Source organism: Salvelinus alpinus, chromosome 30 (genome assembly GCF_045679555.1).
Source record: "Salvelinus alpinus chromosome 30, SLU_Salpinus.1, whole genome shotgun sequence".
NCBI lineage: Eukaryota > Metazoa > Chordata > Actinopteri > Salmoniformes > Salmonidae > Salvelinus > Salvelinus alpinus.
The window spans coordinates 17493919-17516194 of NC_092115.1; the positions used below are offsets into that span (position 1 = coordinate 17493919).

Consider the following 22276-nt stretch of genomic DNA (forward strand, 5'->3'; position numbering starts at 1 on the left):
CGTGATAACTAGGCCCATTTCCACCATCACATGTCCACACACGCATGTGTTTCATATATACAGCAATGCTATTAATTAGTAATTATAAAGAGTGAAAAATAGGATGTTAAGGGGTGAACAGTCAATATTGACTGTGGGGTCATGGAAATGCAGAGGCTTGAACAAGTCATGGCAGTGAAGAGGATCACCATTGTTTATGGATGAAGCAGTGTGAAACGGGGTCAAGAACAACACATATCATTTTCACTGTCCAATCACAAAAGCTGCACTTTCACTTAATTTTAATATGATTGTGATGCGTTCTGCAGCCATTTTGATAAGTAAATGTAGCTATACTATTTAATCTTTCCATCTGAGGATAAAAACCTGACAAAAAAATACAATACTTTCATCTGTGCAAATACACTGGTTGCTATAGCTGACAAAAATAGTTGCTATGCAGGATGGCTAATGTCTTCTCACATAGCTAGCTAGTCAACTGAAGTCACAAACTCTACAGTTGGAAGGGCAGCAAAATAAGTGTCTATTTTCATTGCTTTTCTATTGACATTTAATTAGATATAGCTATCCATGATAATAATATTGTTGCAGGATTTTGCATGGATCAGAAAAGTTTGTCTCGTCCGTGCACAGCATTCTCCGTACATGGGCAAGATTGCATTTCAAAAGTGAGAAATTGTTTCTGAGGTCAGAAAGGCAGACAGCAAGGTTTACAAACCATCACTGTTGGAAATCAAATGCTAGGCTAGAAGCAAGAGGACATCATTTGTTAATAAATGCCTTACTTATAACATTGGTTGCATGGCAGAGATAGATTGTTGGTCGCATATTGTGTTTGTCCGTTAGCCCAGGGCTTTGGAATACAAGTGTGAATCCTTAGCCTAGAGCTAAAGCTTAGCGCCAGGTTAACAAATGCTTGTGTGAACACAGGATAAGCTAGCCCAGGACCAGTCTTAGCCTGGGGCTAAGCTAGCCTGGGGCTAAGCTAGCCTGGGGCTAAGAACAATGCAGTGTGAAAAGGCCTTACATGTCAACATACTGTATGTGCTTCTGTGCCACAGTGACCTGAAAGTTTGAAATGCCTGTGTGACAGAGATAAATTACATTATGATGTGCCTCTGTGACACAGAGAAATAATATCACAATATGCCTTTGTGACAGAAAAATTATTTCACCTTGTAATTCTGTAGCACAAAAAAATTACATCACACTGTGCCTCTGCAATACAGAGAAATTACATAACTATGTATCATGACACAGTGATTGTCACGCCCTGACCATAGAGAGCCCTTGTTTCTCTATGGTGTAGTAGGTCAGGGCGTGACGAGGGGGTGTTCTAGTTTAAAATTTCTATGTTGGTGTTTTGGTTTGGTTCCCAATTAGAGGCAGCTGGTAATCGTTGCCTCTAATTGGGGATCATATTTACGTAGCTATGTTTCCCACATAATTTTGTGTTTGTGCACCACGTGTGCACCACGTAGTCACGTTTCGTTGTTCGTTTATTGTTTTTGTTTTGCTTAAGTTTCACTTGATAATAAAGATGTGGAACTCTACGTACGCTGCGCCTTGGTACAGTTCTTACGACAACCGTGACAGTGATGTCATAATTAGGTCCTGCTGTTACACAGAGAAATCACATCACAAAGAATTTGATTCTGTGACACAGAAAAATGACATCACAAAATGTTATTGTGATGCAGAGATATACCATTACACCACAATGTATACCTGTGAGACAAAAGTATATTATATCACTATGCATCTCTGTGACACAGAGTGAGACAGAAAAATACATCACCATCAACAAACCTTTCTCTAGTTTGATATCAAACATTTATTTCAATATTTAGACATTGTCGACCTCATAGAATGGTGAAATACAGAGTGACTTCTGACTGAGACTTCTGTTTCGTTAGCAACAACGCTATCCACCAATCACCACGTCTATTCTGAATGCACACAGGCCAATGTTACAGATGTATAATAAAGCCAACTGACCTAGCAAACATGGAAATATAATGACTAGATTATATTTCTATAAATTCTATTTCTATGCTCTCAACTCTATACAAATACATCCTCTGCCTAAACGTGAAAACATCTTCTTCTGCCAAACCTGATTTCTTTCTGTAGATATGTTGTCCTACCTACTCTACACTGTAACAGCTTTGTCTGCATGGCAAAGTTACAAAGATTGTATTTACAGTGATAGGAAGAATGAAGAGTTAATCAATTGGTTGATTGATGAATTGAGTAGGTATAAATCAAGGTACCAGCCATAACTTTCAAAAGGTGTCATATACAGAAAATAATCCTTTAGATACAGTACATATCAAATTACCATGCAGATATGACCACAGTTTAAAGACATCATGGAAGGTACAAGTATACAGGAAAATATACAACTTTTTCCCTTCAGTTGTCGCTGCTAATATACCCTTTGAGGCGTAAAAAATATGTGTAATATTTATATAATATCAATTCAGTTTCAATGAAAAAAAAGAAAACCTTGATTATTGATAGAAATTTTCAACAATATCCACATTTTATACATCCAATCTTACTTTTGTATTATTGTGTACAAACCAGGTATTGGAACCAGCTCAGGGAACAGAACCGAAAACTGGAAATGAACAACATTTTTCAAGGAACAGAATCAGAACCGGGAATGAAAGTGATTTATACTGTTCCGGAACATAACTCTTATTTTAAAAGGATGGGAACCGTTTAATAACGTTATTTTATGCTCCAAGCATTTTTTTTCTGTCCCACAAAAAAATGCTACAAAGTGCCTATGCAAAGCCCTCACTCTGTCACTCAGAAACATATTCCAGTGTCTGCCTGACTGCCAGCTGAAAGTCTTACATTATTATTCTTTTTTTACTTTGTGGTATCCAATTGGTAGTTACAGTCTTGTCTCATCGCTGCAACTCCTGTACGGACTCGAGAGAGGCGAAGGTCGATAGCCGTGCGTCCTCCGAAACACAACCAAGCCGCACTGCTTCTTGACACAATGCCCACTTAACACGGAAGCCAGCCGCACTAATGTGTCGGAGGAAACACCGTACACCTGGTGACCGTGTCAGCGTGCACTGCGCCTGGCCCGCCACAGGAGTCTCTAGTGCGCGATGGGACAAGGACATCCCATCCGGCCAAACCCTCCCCTACCTCGGACGACGCTGGGCCAATTGTGCGCCGCCCCCATGGGTCTCCCGGTCACGGCTGGCTGCGACAGAGCCTGGACTCAAACTCAGAATCACTAGTGGCACAGCTAGCACTGCGATGCAGTACCTTAGACCACCATGCCACTCGGGAGACCCAGCTGGAAATCTTTGCCTGTGTGTGTACGTGTGTAGGCTACCTGCCCCTACCCTCTGAAGCATAGGCTACTGCAGCCTACTGACATTACTAGCGTGATTCATAAATTAGGGAGAAACATTTTTAATTGGAGAAGAATGGATTCACTTTTTCAATGCTAGTTAAGGATACTATAGTAATTACATGTCACATTGGATTTATTAACTACAAAAAGGTAAGACGTGTTTGTTATTTATTATTCTGGTGTCGCTCTGCACACACACGCTTGCTAGCTAGCTCTGGTCCAACGTTAAGCCAATTCTCGGAAGTTCAAAGACATTCAATGTTCCTCCATAGAAGCCCCTTCTACGTAGGTACAATTCTGTAGGCCTAATTCAGATCATGCATGTCTTAACAGTATGCCCAGTGTTTCAAGCCAAGCCTCCTCCTCCACCCTCTCTTGTTCTCTCCCTACCCGCAAAATTTCAGTCGCATCTCGCACCCTACAGTTGTCTGTCCAATGTAAACACCTATAGCTCCATAGCAAGCTGCTCTATCCACTGATTGATGAAGTAATTTAAATATATATTTTTAACTTTGATTTCAGAGGTTTAAAAAGGAACAGAAATGAACGATATGAACAATTTTTGGGGTTTGAACCGGTTCAGAACTTTATTTTGCTGGTCGGAACAGTGGAAAGGAACAAGAAAAAGAATGGTTGGTTCTGTTCAGAACAAAACGATTGGAAAATAATTTCAGTTTCAACCTCTGGTACAAACACAAACAAGCTCAATACATTAATTACACTTCTCAATACACTTCTCCCAGTCATATTTAACGTTAGAACTACCTTTCTAAGTGTCCTGATACTTCTAGCTTGGAGTTGTATTTTTATGATAACATAGCTTCAGTATTTCCCTTTTTAATGTGTATAGTATTGCTTACTAGGTGTGTCCAATCAATTTTGTAAGCACTCCCTCTTCTAATTAGGGCTATTTGGAAAAGCTGTTCAAAAGAGGACATTGTATTATTTTTTTGTACTCCCTGACGAAGTCCATGCAGCCGAAACGCGTCGGATTTAACATGAACATGCCATACGAATAAAGGCATTTTAATTAATTATATGAAGAGTGCCTTGGTCCTCCTTTCTTTTTGATGACCAATTTACCCTTTTTACCAAAGAGCACCTTCTGTCTACCAAATTTACTATTGTGTACCTTAGCGCTTCCCTTCCTCCTCTTTCTACATGAATTATCTTGGTAATCCAAATGCAACTGGCATGACCACTGTAAAAACGAGTGTAAACACTATTGTAGCTATCTCAGGTGTCATGAGTAAAGGTAGGGTTCTATGCACATAGCACTGTATATCAGGGATCTCAAACTGACGGCCCGCAAGACCATTTTATGTTGCCTAACCTTGATTTAACCTCATTAAAGACAGAATGTGGACCCGGGTGAAATGGCTTTGAGACCCCTGATGTATATGAACAGTAAGCTCTTGGCACTATTATAAAGGTATCAGCATATCAGAGGCTGGTGGGAGGAGCTATATGAGGACGGGCTCATTGTAATGGCTGGAATGAAAACAATGGTTTCCATATGTTTGATGTGTTTGATACCGTTCCATTTATTCCATTCCAGTCATTACAATGAGCACATCCTCCTATAGCTCCTCCCACCAGCTTCCTCTGCAGCGTAGTATACTATATGTACTGTATTGTTGAATGGCCCTACCTTTGCACAACAAACTGGATAAAGATCATTGAAAGGTTTTCATTGAATAATTATATTGTTCAATGGCAGCATATAACACACATAGGGATCCTCACATAGAGTAATGTTAGAATTACAGTGCTGGATACTGAGTATGACTTACGTGTTTACTGTTCTCTTGTGGGAGGGAGAGGGATGCTATTGCCATTATACAACCTCTCCTCAGTCCTGAATCGTGCATGGTTCATTATAGCCCAAGGAACACTAATGTATGATTGATTTTGATCTAACAGCAACCAAAGTTCCCAGCACAGGCTTTGCTGCCACATTGTCCAATCATGAAAATCAAACTGGACAATTAAATCAATTATTGTGCGCATATCAATGAACCAGGAAGAGCAGCCTCTGCCGAGAGCGTTTTCCCTTTTATGTCACTCATCAATAGATACATTTACTTAAAAATGATTTGAGTGCACAGTAAGTAGCATTAACAACTTGTACAGCTGTTAAACATTTTGCAGAAAAAACTAACATTTTCTTAAACTACCATACAGGTTGCTAATAGGAAAAATGTCACTGTATCAAAAAACAGCGAATACTTGTTAGTATACTTCTTCAAAGGCAATACAGGATGCAAAGTGTAAAGTCCCTCTTGAATTTCCAGTCTTTAAGCAATACTAATTTGATTAAGGTACTGTATCCACTGCTCCTGGTAAGCAATTATCTTACATACTGTATCCACTGCCCCTAGAAATATATTGTCTTACATACTGTATCCACTGCCTCTGGTAGTCTATTAACATACTTCATTTGATGCCCTTGTAAGCTAAGAAAAGCATGTTATACTGTTCGAGGGATACAATGTGTGGATAAAGCACAGGGAAAAACTGGTGTGTTCACAGCGATAATTAGGGTTGCAAAATTCTGTTCATTTTCCCCAAATTCCCAGGTTTTACGGAAATCCCAGTTGGAAGAACCCTGGAGTCGTGAGGGAAGTCAACCAGGATTTCTGGACAACCAGGGAATTTGGGGAAAGTTAACGGAATTTTGCAACCCATGGATAATATTTGGTGATTTCTTAAAACATTGCTCTGTTATAAATCACCTGCCAAACCAATTCATATCCCGCAAAAGTTCTAAAAACAACAACATTGAATGAACACATATTTGTTAAAATAGACTATCAATAATTAGTAATAAGCCAATGAAGACATCTGAATATTGTTGCAGATCAATCGGAGAACTATAAATATGTACATAGCAAAAAATATAAACATTTCTTTTCACAATTGTCATGGTACTGTATGTATGAAAGTGGTCTTATGAAAAGCCCCTCCAGCGTTGCTATGCAGTGCAACACCCAATCACGGTCACATTACACAAGGATATTTATATGTTGCTGAGAAAGAGCACAGAACATCAATGGAAAAGGCCTAGAAAACATCATGTCCATCAACTTAATAAATAACTTGCACGGTTCATTGCCATCAAAGGCTCTTGCAGGTTGATAACAAATAGTATCAAATTCGAAGTTCAAACCACTATAGCCATTGTATTAAAAGAGTTAGTACTTGTGCTTGTCAAATGGATGAAAGTTTATGTAATGAAATAAGGGTTGAAAGGTGTGCGCAAAATGACTTTGTGGCGATTATTCCAGCATCTCCTGCATTCTTAAAGGACCATTGTGTGTAAAGAACCATGGCGCGGCTGGTGTGTAAAACCTGCGAATTCAGACAAACAAAGAGGTGTAATGGGTTTGCACTCAAAAATCTGTCACATAAAGCTTACTTAATTATTTAATGTTTAAAATATATATTTTTTTTACTGCATTTCTCAAAGAACACACACCAATACATTTAATCCGGTCCTATCAAACCAAGTCTAACAATAAACTGCTGAAAACAAAAAAAATCAGATTTTTGCAGAATGGAAAAACACTGTAGTGGCCTTCCTGTACTAGACACACTGAGCTAGCTAATGAATGATGACCTTTAGAATGGCACTGGAAAAGTTAAGCCAGCCCAGTTAACACCACTGAATCCATGATGGATTTGATAATTTACAGTCGTAGCTGAATGTGTTCAATGGTCCTATTGTGGGTTCCAGACTAGACCCAGTGTAGAAGGCCACTCATGGGGGGACAGATAGGCCACCACATGGGCGGTAAGGGTAAGGGCTGACTGGGGCAGCTGTTCACTCTCTATAGGCCAGTCCCAGGGTGGGGGGCGGTGTGGGCGATGTCCCTTTGAAATAGTTCCTGGAGTTGTCTGGACTCTGACCTCTATCCGGGAGCAGGATGATGTTGCCTTTTCTCCGCAGGGTGGACTCCCTGCTGGAGGCGATGGAGAGGGTCTCGGAGGCGGCCTCGCTTCCTCCTCCTAGTCCCTCCACAGGGGTCACACGGATGGTGGTGATGCCTTGGTGGGGGTGGTGATGGTGGTGGTAGTGAGGGTGGTGGACGTGTGGGTGACCGCCTCCCCCACCGCCACTGCCGCGCTCGCTGCCGGTGTCGGTGCCCGTCTGGCTCCTTCTGCCATCGAAGGAGCCGTAGCCGTCCTTGAGCGAGTCGCAGCTCTCCGAGTCGCGGTTGAGGTCGTTGAGCTCGAAGGCCTGGCGGATGCTGCCACGCTGCTCCTGGGGCTTCCACCTCCAGGAGCCACTGCCGTCCGGAGGCTTGATCACAGGCTTGTTCTCTGGATGGGCCTCCACCCTCACGATCCCTTGGCCGGGCTCCTGGTCCATCAGGGCCTTGTACTGGATGGAGCCTGTGCAGCTGACCACGCTGCCGTCCTCGGAGCTCTTGGGGCTGCCGTGCTGAAGCAGACCCTGCTGCTTGGACATGGTGATGACCTGCATGATGCGTGGCTGGTTAGTTAGACTGTTAGTCCTGCAGGGGGCGCCGTCCTTCAGCCACTTGGAGCGAACCGAGCCTCCCCCACAAGGAATCCCACCGCCGCCATAGTTATCCTCCCTGTCGTCATCATCCTCGTCCTCCCTACTGGAGGTGCCGCTGTTGACGTGCTCCTGCGTCTCCTCTGGGATGTGGACGAGCTGGGAGGAGCCTGGCCGGGACTGGATGGACACGCGGGCCCCCCCTGCCAGGCCACTGCTGCCCCCGTTGTGGGGGAGGTGGTTGGACAGTGGCACGGTGCTGGCTGCCAGCTTCATGTACTGGGCGGGGATGTGTCCCTGAGCACGGAACTCAGCCTCCAGGCCCATGGCGGACGGCTCAGAGCTGCACCTCAGCTCCATGGTCCTCTGAGGCGAGGAGGAGGAGGACGTTGAATGGTGGCGTCCCACCACCACCCCACTGTCCATCACCTGAAGAGAGAGCTTGCGGTTCTCGTTCTTGCTCTTCCACTGAGACAGCAGCTGCTTGGAGCGCGTGGAGTCCATGGAGGAGTGGATGCTGGCGTGGCGGCGAGGGACGCGGTGCTCCTCGGGTAGTGAGCCACCATGTGACCTGGGTAACGTGCTACTGTTAAAGGTCACCAGACAGTCCTGTTTACCCATGGGACTCGGCGGGGTGATGCACTCCAAGTCGGCGCTGGCCCTCTTCAGATTATTCAGGGAGCTGGACTCACGGCAGGAGGGCACTCGGGTCAGGATGGTCTCGGGGTGGGCCGCGGTGAGGCCGTCGGCGGCGCTCACGCTATTTAGGCTGTTCATGCTGTTGAGGCTGTTGAGCTGCAGGTGGCGACCTGCATTCTGGCTGACGTTGGGCACAGTGTTGCTCCTGGGGGGCTCGCGGAGCGGGGGAGGCTGGGGTTGCTGTCTGGATGTGTCCTCACTGGGCTGGAAGTTACCCACTGCATACAGACCCTGAGAAGAGGAGAGACCATGACAGCATTCATTATTGGTTCAACTTATCTATAACCTATATCTACCTCTACCTACTGTATCTATCTACCTACAACTGTCTAAAATAAGTCTCTTTTGGGAAGACAGCATTCATTATAGGTTGAATGACCTATCCTGAATTACCTCTACCTACCTTTCTATTCCTACTATGTCTATATCTACCTATAACAAAATGGTCTTAGGCGTCTCGAGACAGACATTAGTATAAAATTCCAGGATTCCATGACGTTTTTTCAAGCACTATTGAAGCACAGTGAATATACAGTATCTGACACAATAAGACATAAATAGCCCAACCAAGAGCCAAGAGCCATTTGTTCAACAGGAGGACTGCAAGATTGTGGCAGTAGATTTGTCTTGGTCATTGAGTTAGATAGAATGCAGTCTGAACTGCCATACTGTTGGGGTAAATTACCAGTAGCACGATCATAGCCACAATCATAGCCTCAAGCACCTCTGATTGAAGAATATTAAATGTGAGGATATTGCATGGGTGTGTGTAGGCGGTGTGTCGTGTGTGTGTGGGATGTGCATATGTGGTATTTATAACTTGCTATGATTCAGTACAGTCAAAGATGGAAGTGGATTTTACAGCACATTGCTGAAAGGGACAGTATCTTTCCCAATCGTAATCATGTTATGTACCTGCACATTAAGCTAATTCAATGCACATTTCATTTTCTCACATTTCCATTACCGTATAGCCTACTTACCATTTAGCCTACAATATTTAAATAATGTTCAAACATTGATACACTCATAAACTCAGCAAAAAAAGAAACGTCCCTTTTTCAGGACCCTGTCTTTCAAAGATAATTAGTAAAAATCCAAATAACTTCACAGATCTTCATTATAAAGGGTTTAAACACTGTTTCCCATGCTAGTTCAATGAACCATAAACAATTAATGAACATGCACCTGTGGAACGGTCGTTAAGACACTAACAACTTATAGACGGTAGACAATTAAGGTAACAGTTATGAAAACTTAGGACACTAAAGAGGCCTTTCTACTGACTCCGAAAAACACCAAAAGAAAGATGCCCAGGGTCCCTTCTCACCTGCCTGAACGAGCCTTAGACATGATGCAAGGAGGCATGAGGACTGCAGATGTGGCCAGGGCAATAAATTACAATGTGTGTACTGTGAGACGCCTAAGACAGTGCTACAGGCAGACAGGACGGACAACTGATCGTCCTCGCAGTGGCAGTCCACGTGTAACAACACCTGCACAGGATCGGTACATCCGAACATCACACCTGCGGAACAGGTACAGGATGGCAACAACAACTGCCCGAGTTACACCAGGAACGCACAATCCCTCCATCAGTGCTCAGACTGTCTGCAATAGGCTGAGAGAGGCTGGACTGAGGGCTTGTAGGCCTGTTGTAAGGCAGGTCCTCACCAGACATCACCGGCAACAACGTCACCTATGGGCACAAACCCACCGTCGCTGGACCAGACAGGACTGGCAAAAAGTGCTCTTCACTGAAGAGTTGCGGTTTGTCTCACCAGGGTTGATGGTCGGATTCGCATTTATCGTCAAAGGAATGAGCGTTACACTGAGGCCTGTACTCTGGAGCGGGATCGATTTGGAGATGGAGGGTCCATCATGGTCTGGGGTGGTGTGTCACAGCATCATCGGACGGAGCTTGTTGTCATTGCCGGCAATCTCAACGCTGTACGTTACAGGGAAGACATCCTCCTCCCTCACGTGGTACCCTTCTTGCAGGCTCATCCTGACATGACCCTCCAGCATGACAATGTCACCAGCCATACTGCTCGATCTGTGCGCGATTTCCTGCAAGACAGGAATGTCAGTGTTCTGCCATGACCAGCGAAGAGCCCGGATCTCAATACTATTGAGCATGTCTGGGACCTGTTGGATCGGAGGGTGAGGGCTAGGGCCATTCCCCCCAGAAATGTCCAGGAACTTGCAGGTGCCTTGGTGGAAGAGTGGGGTAACATCTCACAGCAAGAACTGGCAAATCTGGTGCAGTCCATGAGGAGGAGATGCATTGCAGTACTTAATGCAGCTGGTGGCCACACCAGATACTGACTGTTACTTTTGATTTTGACCCTCCCTTTGTTCAGGGACACATTATTCCATTTCTGTTAGTCACATGTCTGTGTAACTTGTTCAGTTTATGTCTCTGTTGCTGAATATTGTTATGTTCATACAAATATTTACACATGTTAAGTTTGCTGAAAATAAACGCAGTTGACAGTGAGAGGACGTTTCTTTTTTTGCTGAGTTTATAATAGCATGAAACATATTGCTCAAAACTAGTGCATCCTGTTCTCATTCATAAAGATAATTGAATATCTCTAACACCCTATACAAAAGCACAACAGGACTCAACAAACAAGATAGCGAAACATGTCAATATTCATTACATCCATCAATATACAGACAGACAATTTTATATCACCTTATATCAGAGAATAATCAAATCAAATCAAATGTAATTTAGCAGATGTTAATGCAGATGTAGCAAAATGCTTGTGTTCCTAGCTCCGACATTGCAGTAATATCTAACAATTCACAACAATTCACACAAATGGAATTAAGAAATATATAATATTAGGACAAGCAATGTCGGAGTCCAGAGTATAAATACAGTATATACAGTTGAAGTCGGAAGTTTACATTCACTTAGGTTGGTGTCATTAAAAATAGTTTTTCAACCCCACAAATTTCTTGTTAACAAACTATAGTTTTGGCAAGTCGGTTAGGACATCAACTTTGTGCATGACACAAGTCATTTTTCCAACAATTGTTTACAGACAGATTATTTCACTTATAATCCACTGTATCACAATTCCAGTGGGTCAGAAGTTTGCATACACTAAGTTGACTGTGTCTTTAAAAAGCTTGGACAATTCCAGAAAATGATGTCATGGCTTTAGAAGCTTCTGAAAGGCTAATTGTGTCACGCCCTGACCATAGTTTGCTTTGTATGTTTCTATGTTTTGTTTGGTCAGGGTGTGATCTGAGTGGGTATTCTATGTTGTTTGTCTAGTTTGTCTATTTCTATGTGTTTGGCCTGATATGGTTCTCAATCAGAGGCAGGTGTTTGTCGTTGTCTCTGATTGGGAGCCATATTTAGGTAGCCTGTTTTGTATTGTGGGTTGTGGGTGATTGTTCCTGTTCCTGTGTTTGGTGTTCACTATTCGGGACTGGTGCGTCTTCGTTCATTTGTCGGTTTATTGTTTTGTTCTTGGTTTCAAGTATTCTAATTAAAATGAATACACACCACGCTACATTTTGGTCCTCTTCTCTTTCTCCTAATGATGGACGTGACAAATTGACAGTATTTGAGTCAATTGGAGGTGTACCTGTGGATGTATTTCAAGGCCTACCTTCAAACTCAGTGCCTCTTTGATTGACATCATGGGAAAATCTAAAGAAATCAGCCAAGACCTCAGAAAAAACATTGTAGACCTCCACAAGTCTGGTTCATCCTTGGGAGCAATTTCCAAATGCCTGAAGGTACTACGTTCATCAATACAAACAATAGTATGCAAGAATAAACACCATGGGACCACGTAGCCGTCCTACCACTCAGTAAGGAGACGCGTTCTGTCTCATAGAGATGAACGTACTTTGGTGCGAAAAGTGAAAATCAATCACAGAACATCAGCAAAGGACCTTGTGAAGATGCTGGAGGAAACAGGTACAAAAGTATCTACATCCACAGTAAAATGAGTCGACATAACCTGAAAGGCCGCTCAGCAAGGAAGATGCCACTGCTCCAAAACCGCCATAAAATAGCCAGACTACGGTTTGCAACTGCACATGGGGACAAAGATCTTACTTTTTGGAGAAATGTCCTCTGGTCTGATGAAACAAAAATATAACTGTTTGGCCATAACACCGTAACATCGTTATGTTTGGAGGAAAAAGGGGGAGGCTTGCAAGCCGAAGAACACCATCCCAACCGTGAAGCACGGGGGTGGCAGCATCATGGTGTGGGGGTGCTTTGCTGCAGGAGGAACTGGTGCACTTCACAAAATAGATGGCATCATGATGCAGGAAAATTATGTGGATATATTGAAGCAACATCTCAAGAGATCAGTCAGGAAGTTACTGCTTGGTCACAAATGGGTCTTCCAAATGGACAATGACCCCAAGCACACTTGGGGTCATTGGAAAAATGGCTTAAGGACAACAAAGTCAAGGTATTGGAGTGGCCATCACAAAGCCCTGACCTCATTCCTATAGAAAATTTGTGGGCAGAACTGAAAAAGCGTGTGCGAGCAAGAAGGCCTACAAACCTGACTCAGTTACACCAGCTCTGTCAGGAGGAATGGGCCAAAATTCACCCAACTTACTGTGGGAAGCTTGTGGAAAGCTACCCGAAACGTTTGACCCAAGTTCAACAATTGAAAGGAAATGCTACTAAATACTAATTGAGTGTATGTAAACTTCTGACCCACTGGGAATGTGATGAAATAAATCATTCTCTCTACTATTATTCTGACATTTCACATTCTTAAAAAAAGTGGTGATCCTAATTGACCTAAGACAGGGAATTGTTACTAGGATTAAATGTCAGGAATTGTGAAAAACTGAGTTTAAATGTATTTGGATAAGGTGTATGTAAACTTCAGACTTCAACTGTATCCAGCAATAGTTGAATAGGATGGCTTTGACCAGAATACAGTATATGCATATGAAATGAGTAAAACAGTATGTAGACATTATTAAAGTGACCACTGTTCCATGTCTATGTACATAGGGCAGCAGCCTCTAAGATGCATAGTAGAGTGACCGGGTGGTAGTCGGCTAGTGACAGTGACTAAGTTCAGGTCAGGGTACTGGGTGGAAGCCGGCTATTGATGTCTATTTAACAATCTGATGGCCTTTAGATATAAGCTGTTTTTCAGTCTCTCGGTCCCAACATTGATGCACCTGTACTGACCTCGCCTTCTGGATGATAGAGGGCTGAACAGGCTGGGCATCGGGCGGTTGATGTCCTTGATGATCTTTTTGGCCTTCTTGTGACATCGGGTGCTGTAGATGTCCTGGAGGGCAGGTAGTGTGCCCCCGGTGATGCGTTGGGAAGACAGTACCACCCTCTGGAGAGCCCAGCGCTTGCAGGCTGTGCAGCTGCCGTACCAGGCGGGGATTCAGCCCAACAGGATGTTCTCAATGGTGCATCAGTAGAAGTTTGTGAGGGTCTAAGGGGCCAAGCCGAATTTCTTCAGCCTCCTGAGGTTGAAGAGCCCCTGTTGTGCCTTCTTCACCACACTGTCTTTGTGGGTGGACCATTTCCAGATTGTCAGTGAAATGTACACAGAGGAACTTGAAGCTTTTCACCTACTGCACTGTGGCCCCGTGGATGTATATAGGGGCGTTCTCCCTCTGCTGTCTCCTGAAGTCCAAGATCAGCTCCTTCGTTTGAATGGTTTCAATAAGATTCATCTTTAGATTAGTGCTCTCCAAACCTGGTCCTAGTGAGCTATCGGGTATGCAGGCTTTTGTTCTATCCCAGTGCTAACACACCTAATTCAATTAATCAATTTGACCTGTTATTTCATTGACTAGATGTATCAGCCAGGTATGTTACAACATGGACTAGAACAAAAACCTGCACCTCCTGTCGGTCTCCAGGACCAGGACTGAAGAGCCTAGGGATGTGTCCGAAATGGCACCATTATAGTGCACTTATTTTGACCAGAAAACATAGTGCCCTTTATAGGGGATATGGTGCTACTGGCAGAGCAGCCTACATCTACAATAGTAGAGTGTATCACCAGGTAGTGTCCATGGACCAAGACTTAGAAGATCAGTGATCTAATGGAGATATACTAGATTTACTTGAGATGTACTGCAGATGCTGTACCTTAATTTGACCCAGTTTCTCACAAAAGGAAAATAATCCTGTAGACTATAAATGGATTATAATTAATATACTTTTTTGGGGGGGGTGATAAAATATTTGTTATGGCTAATCAAGTCTGACATTTTTAAGGGGAAATTAGCCTTTTTATACCTCAAATGGACTACAAATGTGCATTTCCTGCTGTGCAGGTAAATTCCTGCAACAACAGCATGATCAAATTAAGATACGGCATCTGTAGCTCTACTAGAGATCTACTAGAGCATCTCACCAGGTAGACGGCGATCCCTCCTCCGATGAGGAAGCCACAGTAGACGTCGATGGCGTGGTTCTTGAACTGGATGATGCGGGTCAGCCCACAGATGATGCCACCCATGATGAAGGAGAAGACCAACAGGGGCTTCAGCAGCTTGGAGGATTCTGTCAACGTCGCGTTGAAGTACATCTGGAGAAGAGAGGAGCGATACACTCTGGCATCCATATCAGGAAGTCACCAACTAACTAACTAAAGACTTCCTGGAATGGATTACGTACAGCTAATAATTCAGCTGTCTTCTATACAGTTATCTATAGACACTGTATATCCAGTTTAATTAAGGATTCTACTCTGAACAAATTGTTCTTGTCTGTAGAGAGGCCTGGAATCAATATACTATAAACAAAGGACTTTTAACTTCAAACGGAGGTAGCCCCTTGTTCGACACTTGATTTGCATTACGACTGCAGTCCAATTCAATCATTACAAGGATGACTCATGTTTTGGAGAACATTACAACCTTTTACTGCAGTGGGCTGAATCAGCGTCACATGGAGTGTTTATTGGTAGTCTTAAACCAATCTACTTTGAAAAAAAAGTATAGACCTCACACACATGGTTATGGGCTTGTACCATGTCAGATATAGAGTTGAAATGTATTTTGAGTTTGCATCCCAATATTACACTTTATATACACTTTATATACACCATATATATACAATGTATGTATGTAGACACCCCTTCAAATGAGTGGATTCGGCTATTTCAGCCACACCCATTGCTGACAAGCGAGCACACAGCCATGCAATCTCCATAGACAAACATTGGCAGTAGAATGGTCTTACTGAAGAGCTCAGTGACTTTCAACGTGGCACCGTCATAGGATGCCACCTTTCCAGCAAGTCAGTTTCTCAAATTTCTGCCCTGCTGGAGCTGCCCCTGTCAACTCTAAGTGCTGTTATTGTGAAGTGGAAATGTCTAAGAGCAACATCGTCTCAGCCGGAGAGCGCTACCTGCCTTAATGCATAGTGCCAACTGTAAAGTTTGGTGGAGGAGGAACAATGGTCTTGGGCTGTTTTCCATTGATCGGGCTAGGCCCCTTAATTCAAGCGAAGAGAAATCTTAACGCTACAGCATACAATTACATTCTAGACAATTCTGTGCTTCCAACTTTGTGGCAACAGTTTGGGGAAGGTGCTTTGCTGTTTCAGTATGACAATGCACAAAGAGAGGTCCATATAGAAATGGTTTGTTGAGATCGGTGTGGAAGAACTTGACTGGCCTCTACAGAGTCCTGACCTCAACCCCATCGAACACCTTCGGGATGAATTGGAACGCCGACTGCAAGCCAGGTCTAATCGGCCAACATCAGTGCCCGACCTCACTAATGCTCCTGTGGCTGAATGGAAGCAAGTCCCCGCAGCAATGTTCCAACATCTAGAGGAAAGCCTCCATAGAAGCGTGGAGGCTGTTAAAGCAGCAAAGGGGGGACCAACTTCATATTAATGCCCATGATTTTGGAATGAGACGAGCAGGTCATGTAGGTCATGGTCATGTAGTGTACATCACAGAATAATTAAATATAACAAAACCGTTTGACATAAACACCAGATTTCCTGCGTTTTCTTATTTTTATCATGTTGATTAATTATGAAATTACGATAAATATGAATAACATTCCACCCATGAGGCCTCTAGAGGGTGATTTTGTTATTTGACTGCAGGAAATACAGTGAAAATCATCGTAGAGCAGCATCCAGTGCACTTGGATGCGTGTGTACCCCTACAGTATGTGTGTGTGTGTGCGTGTGTGCTTGTAGCTGGATTACTTACAGAGATATAGACAGCAGCGAAGGCGGCCAGAGTAGCATGCTGCGAGGGAAAGGACTTCCTAGAACGACAGGGGAGGGAGACAGACATTTTAATCTTCTGCTTGAGAGATAGTGAGACAGACTCTAAAATTAAATCCACCGTAAAGGGTACAACCCATGATCGCATTGCCACAGCAGTGAGTTGGTTTTATTTGCCCCTCAAATCACTGACCATATTATAAGCAGTTTGAGCACATACGCACAGCAGGCTTTTGTTATAAACCAAGCCTGAGCTAGCTTGCCAGCAAGGAATAAAGTCAACAAATAGCCCTTTATTTACTTTAATAATTGAATGACGACCAATATGATTTCAGGGCTGTGCTATAGCCACCATTTGTCTATGGTCCAGACCCACTTGTCTACTAGAGTTTTCCAAACCCTGCATCATTTGTACAATACAAAAATAGCACTCTTAAAGGACTTAAAAGCGAGTTTTATCTGACAACTGAGGTACTTTCTAATATCGATGCCATAGTTAGTGCAAATTATAACAGGCAAACTTCCCTTCATGAGAGGCTGGACAGAACAGAAGACACACAGTATACATTCCGCATATTGATGAGTAACAGGAAGTGACAGCCGTGGTAAGATCTGAAAATGATAGCTGTGAAACGCTCGGCTGCCTGGGCTGTGTGTGGGTGCAGGCTGGTCTGACACAACATTCCCTGTTTCGTAAGTGCACGAGGGATGAACTGAGTGGGTTGTAGAAACGCCATCTTCAGTTTTCCTCGCTCTCTTCTCATTGCGGTACCAGCAGACCGTAGCTAGGACTGCTACATTGTTCAGTGAGTCAGACACAGTATTCATTAGGTTAAGCCAGTGACTTGGTAGAGAGTGGAGACATTAAGTGCCTTTAACAAACTAATGTCTCTGAGACTGGTAGTGAGTCACTCCTGAGGTAGAGGCTACTATGGGTGTTTTTCCGCAAGCTAGAGCTGTTATTAACATTACCCTGTTATTAAACATTACACTGTTCTTAACATTACACTGTTCTTAACATTACACTGTTCTTAACATTACCCTGTTATTAACATTACACTGTTATTAACAGTACCCTGTTATTAACATTACACTGTTATTAACATTACACTGTTATTAACATTACCCTGTTATTAACATTACCCTGTTATTAACATTACACTGTTCTTAACATTACACTGTTCTTAACATTACACTGTTCTTAACATTTCACTGTAATTAACATTACACTGTTATTAACATTACCCTGTTATTAACATTACACTGTTATTAACATTACCCTGTTATTAACATTACACTGTTATTAACATTACCCTGTTATTAACATTACCCTGTTATTAACATTACACTGTTCTTAACATTACACTGTTATTAACATTACACTGTTCTTAACATTTCACTGTAATTAACATTACCCTGTTATTAACATTACGCTGTTATTAACATTACACTGTTATTAACATTACACTGGTATTAACATTACCCTGTTATTAACATTACACTGTTATTAACATTACCCTGTTATTAACATTACCCTGTTATTAACATTACACTGTTCTTAACATTACCTTGTTATTAACATGACCCTGTTCTTAACATTACACTGTTATTAACATTACACTGTTATTAACATTACACTGTTATTAACATTACACTGTTATTAACATTACACTGTTCTTAACATTACCCTGTTATTAACATTACACCGTTCTTAACATTACACTGTTCTTAACATTACACTGTTCTTAACATTACTCTGTTATTAACATTACACTGTTCTTAACATTACACTGTTCTTAACATTACACTGTTCTTAACATTACACTGTTATTAACATTGCTAATGAGCATTTTGTAACATTCTACTGGGAAAAAACTGGTTGAATCAACGTTGTTTCCACGTCATCCCACATACAAAGTGTTCACTTTATTTTTTTTGCAGACTGAAGTCTACAATATTTACTGTAGTATACTGTAGTATTACAGTTTACTATAGTATAAATACTGTAGTTAAAGAAATTGTAGTGTATACTATAGAAATTACTGTAGTATTTTTGCACACTGTAGTATACTGTAATATTTACTCTAGTTTTTTGCGGACTGTAGTATACTGTACTATTTATTGTTGTGTTTTTGCAGACTGTAGTACAGTATACTGTGCTATTTACTTTAGTGTTTTTGGGGACATTACTGTAGTATTTACTAAAGTGTTTTTGTTTTATTATCTTTGGCATAGAAGTGGGGGGGCTTTCTCCTTGAGGAAACCTACTGAAGAAATACTAAAAGAGCAAATCTTCCATAAGCAGTAGGTCTGAATGGATAGTTCATAGCTTCTCCTCTTTTCTATAACCTACAGGGGACACAATATATTGTCTATACTTGGCATGCAGGTTTCTCATCTACGGATGGCACAAATTGGGATATGGGGGAGTGGAATGAGCAGAGTAAATGCAAATTAAATACTGCAGTATTTACTATAGTCTTTTAGTGTTTATGCGGACTGTTTTGTTTTTTCAGATATTTTATTTTGTGTATAATACTGTAGTGTTTAGTATAGTATTTTACAGTATAATACAACATTCTATAATAAGTACTACACATGATCGAGGGATACTACAGTGTGTAGTAAAGTATCCTACAGTATACTACAGTTTCTGTATACTACTACAATATTTTTTACTTTCTGAAGGCACTGTATACTGTTTCAAACTTTACTACATTACAGAGGTATGCTAATGACCATCTGTGGTAACCCACTAGAGATGACCTTGCAGGCCACTTAGAAAGCACAGTTTCAGAGCCTGTGTTCACAAGCTCCAAGGTTAAGTTTGCTCTAGGTTCAAATCTAGGATCAGCTTCCCCTCCACTAGTCCTAATCGTAACCATTAGTGGGGGAAATGCAAAACTGTCTAGGGCAGGGGTGGGCAAATGTTTTGGCTGAAGAGGCCACATCAGGATTTCAAAATTTAGCGGAGGGCCGCACAGATTTTTATTTGGGCTGATTTGTTCATCAAAAGCAATTTGCATGCCAGAAAAAGGGCAGTTATTTTAAAATATACAGGTCCATTATAATTTCAACATACTTTCTGTCAAGTTTTAGACATTCAAGAGTGGAGTGTTTTTTTAATAATACCTCCCCCCTTCAAATAAAAATAGTCATACTTCCCGCGGGTCGTATTTTGCCCACCCCTGGTCTAGGTGCAACTTCACCCTACACCTGTTTCCACAGACACAGTGGAGATTATTCATAAATGCTTACTGCCATGGTCAACCACATGTTCTACCAACCATATAGTTTCTCCTGAGGGTGATATTGCATTCAAATCTCTATGCATATTTTAAATACATTTTCAGAACAGTCTGGTTTACTGGGCCCGTGTCCATAAACTGTCTCAGGGTAGGAATTCTGATCTAGGATCAGATTTTCCCTGTCCATGTAATCTTATTTATTATTACTTATTTATTAACGCAAAAATTATCCTAGATCTGCACTCTGACCTGCCAGAGTTGATGACGGCTGGGTCTGCTCCATCAGAACAGATGTCCTCTATGATGAAGGAACTGTCGTCACAGGTCATGTTGAGCGTGGTGTAGTTGGGTTTACACACTGTCAGGAAGTAGGGGGCGTGGTAACCCGTCGACAGCTGGATGATGTCAGTGATGAGAGCCGTGATGCATAAGCCAAATACATGGACCCCTGGTAGAGAGAGATGGGAGGATGAGGGGAGAGACAACCCGCAAAGGTGGGGACAGAAAGAGGGAGAGCAAGGGAGATATTACTCAGCTAATCACCAAAACACCAAAAGACAAAACACTATACAAAACATGTGGCTGTTCACTACACAGGCCCCACAGAGTCTATGTTTTGTGAAGTGAGATACACCATATGTTTTTCAAAATGTCATGATTGAGAAAATACCAAAACTTACCAACAAACCGAACAGCTCGCCGTATATACGAGTTGAAATTGCAGCCGGCTGCATTGATATTGGCCTCTGTTTTGACCCCATTCTTTTTCCTGGACAGACAGCAATACAGGATACCTTCTCCTATCATTATCTACGGAGAGATTTGACAGAAAGGACAGACAGAGTGAGGGTTTAATTCCTGTATGTTGAATAATTGGACCAAATAATTTATTAATAGGAGTGCAATTCCATTCCTGAATTGACTGGAATTTAAATAGCAATGACACTAACTGACAGATAAATTATTCATAATCTCAGTTATGAGTTGCCTGTGGATAGCAGCAGCTGTTAGGGAAGGAGAGATAGCTAAAGTCAATGCAGTGCTGCTCCACCACCTAAGCCTTCTGCTTGTGAATCAGCTAAAACAACTACAGTATGGGCCTATGAGGCAACTACACTGACAGCCTGACAATGAGGCAGCTACACTGACAGCCTGACATTGAAGCAGCTACACTAACTGTCTGCCTGTGGGGCAGCTACGCTAACTGTCTGCCTGTGGGGCAGCTATGCTAACTGTCTGCATGTGAGGTAGCTACGCTAACTGTCTGCCTGTGGGGCAACTACCCTAACTGTCTGCCTGTGGGGCAGCTACACTAACTGTCTGCATGTGGGGCAGCTACGCTAACTGTCTGCCTGTGGGGCAGCTACGCTAACTGTCTGCCTATGGAGCAGCTACGCTAACTGCCTGCCTGTGGGGCAGCTACGCTAACTGTCTGCATGTGAGGTAGCTACGCTAACTGTCTGCCTATGGGGCAGCTACGCTAACTGTCTGCCTATGGGGCAGCTACGCTAACTGTCTGCCTGTGGGGCAGCTACACTAACTGCATGGCTGTGGGGCAGCTACACTAACTGTCTGCCTGTGGGGCAGCTACACTAACTGTCTGCCTATGGAGCAGCTACGCTAACTGTCTGCCTGTGGGGCAGCTACACTAACTGCCTGCCTGTGGGGCAGCTACGCTAACTGTCTGCATGTGAGGTAGCTACGCTAACTGTCTGCCTGTGGGGCAGCTACGCTAACTGCATGGCTGTGGGGCAGCTACACTAACTGTCTGCCTGTGGGGCAGCTACGCTAACTGTCTGCCTGTGGGGCAACTACGCTAACTGTCTGCCTGTGGGGCAGCTACACTAACTGTCTGCCTGTGGGCAGCTACGCTAACTGTCTGCCTGTGGGGCAGCTACACTAACTGTCTGCCTGTGGGCAGCTACACTAAATGTCTGCCTGTGGGCAGCTACACTATATGTCTGCCTGTGGGGCAGCTACGCTAACTGTCTACTTGTGGGGCAACTACGCTAACTGTCTGCTTGTGGGGCAACTACGCTAACTGTCTGCCTGTGAGGCAGCTACACTAACTGTCTGCCTGTGGGGCAGCTACACTAACTGTCTGCTTGTGGGGCAACTACACTAACTGTCTGCATGTGGTGCAGCTATGCTAACTGTCTGCCTGTGACACCTGACGCCATGCTGAGGTAGAGATTTGTTACAAC

The 22276-nt window shown here is 42.9% G+C and overlaps 1 protein-coding gene and 1 non-coding gene across 3 annotated transcripts in view; both read right to left on the reverse strand.

The window, feature by feature from the left end:
• Window positions 1–1671: 1671 nt before the first annotated feature.
• The window catches only part of LOC139560595 (phospholipid phosphatase-related protein type 4-like), a 34475-nt gene continuing 13870 nt past the window's right edge, over window positions 1672–22276 (reverse strand). For both annotated transcript variants that reach the window (XM_071377515.1, XM_071377516.1), the window contains exons 3-7: window positions 20753–20882; window positions 20322–20520; window positions 16808–16865; window positions 14990–15163; window positions 1672–8834 (exon numbers count right to left, since the gene is read on the reverse strand). In XM_071377515.1, the coding sequence (XP_071233616.1) occupies window positions 7206–8834; window positions 14990–15163; window positions 16808–16865; window positions 20322–20520; window positions 20753–20882 (2190 nt within the window). In that variant the 3' untranslated portion in view covers window positions 1672–7205. The remainder of the gene's footprint in view (window positions 8835–14989; window positions 15164–16807; window positions 16866–20321; window positions 20521–20752; window positions 20883–22276) is intronic.
• On the reverse strand, window positions 19066–19119 carry LOC139560696 (U7 small nuclear RNA). The gene has a single exon (XR_011672034.1). It is a non-coding gene; the product is annotated as a U7 small nuclear RNA (small nuclear RNA).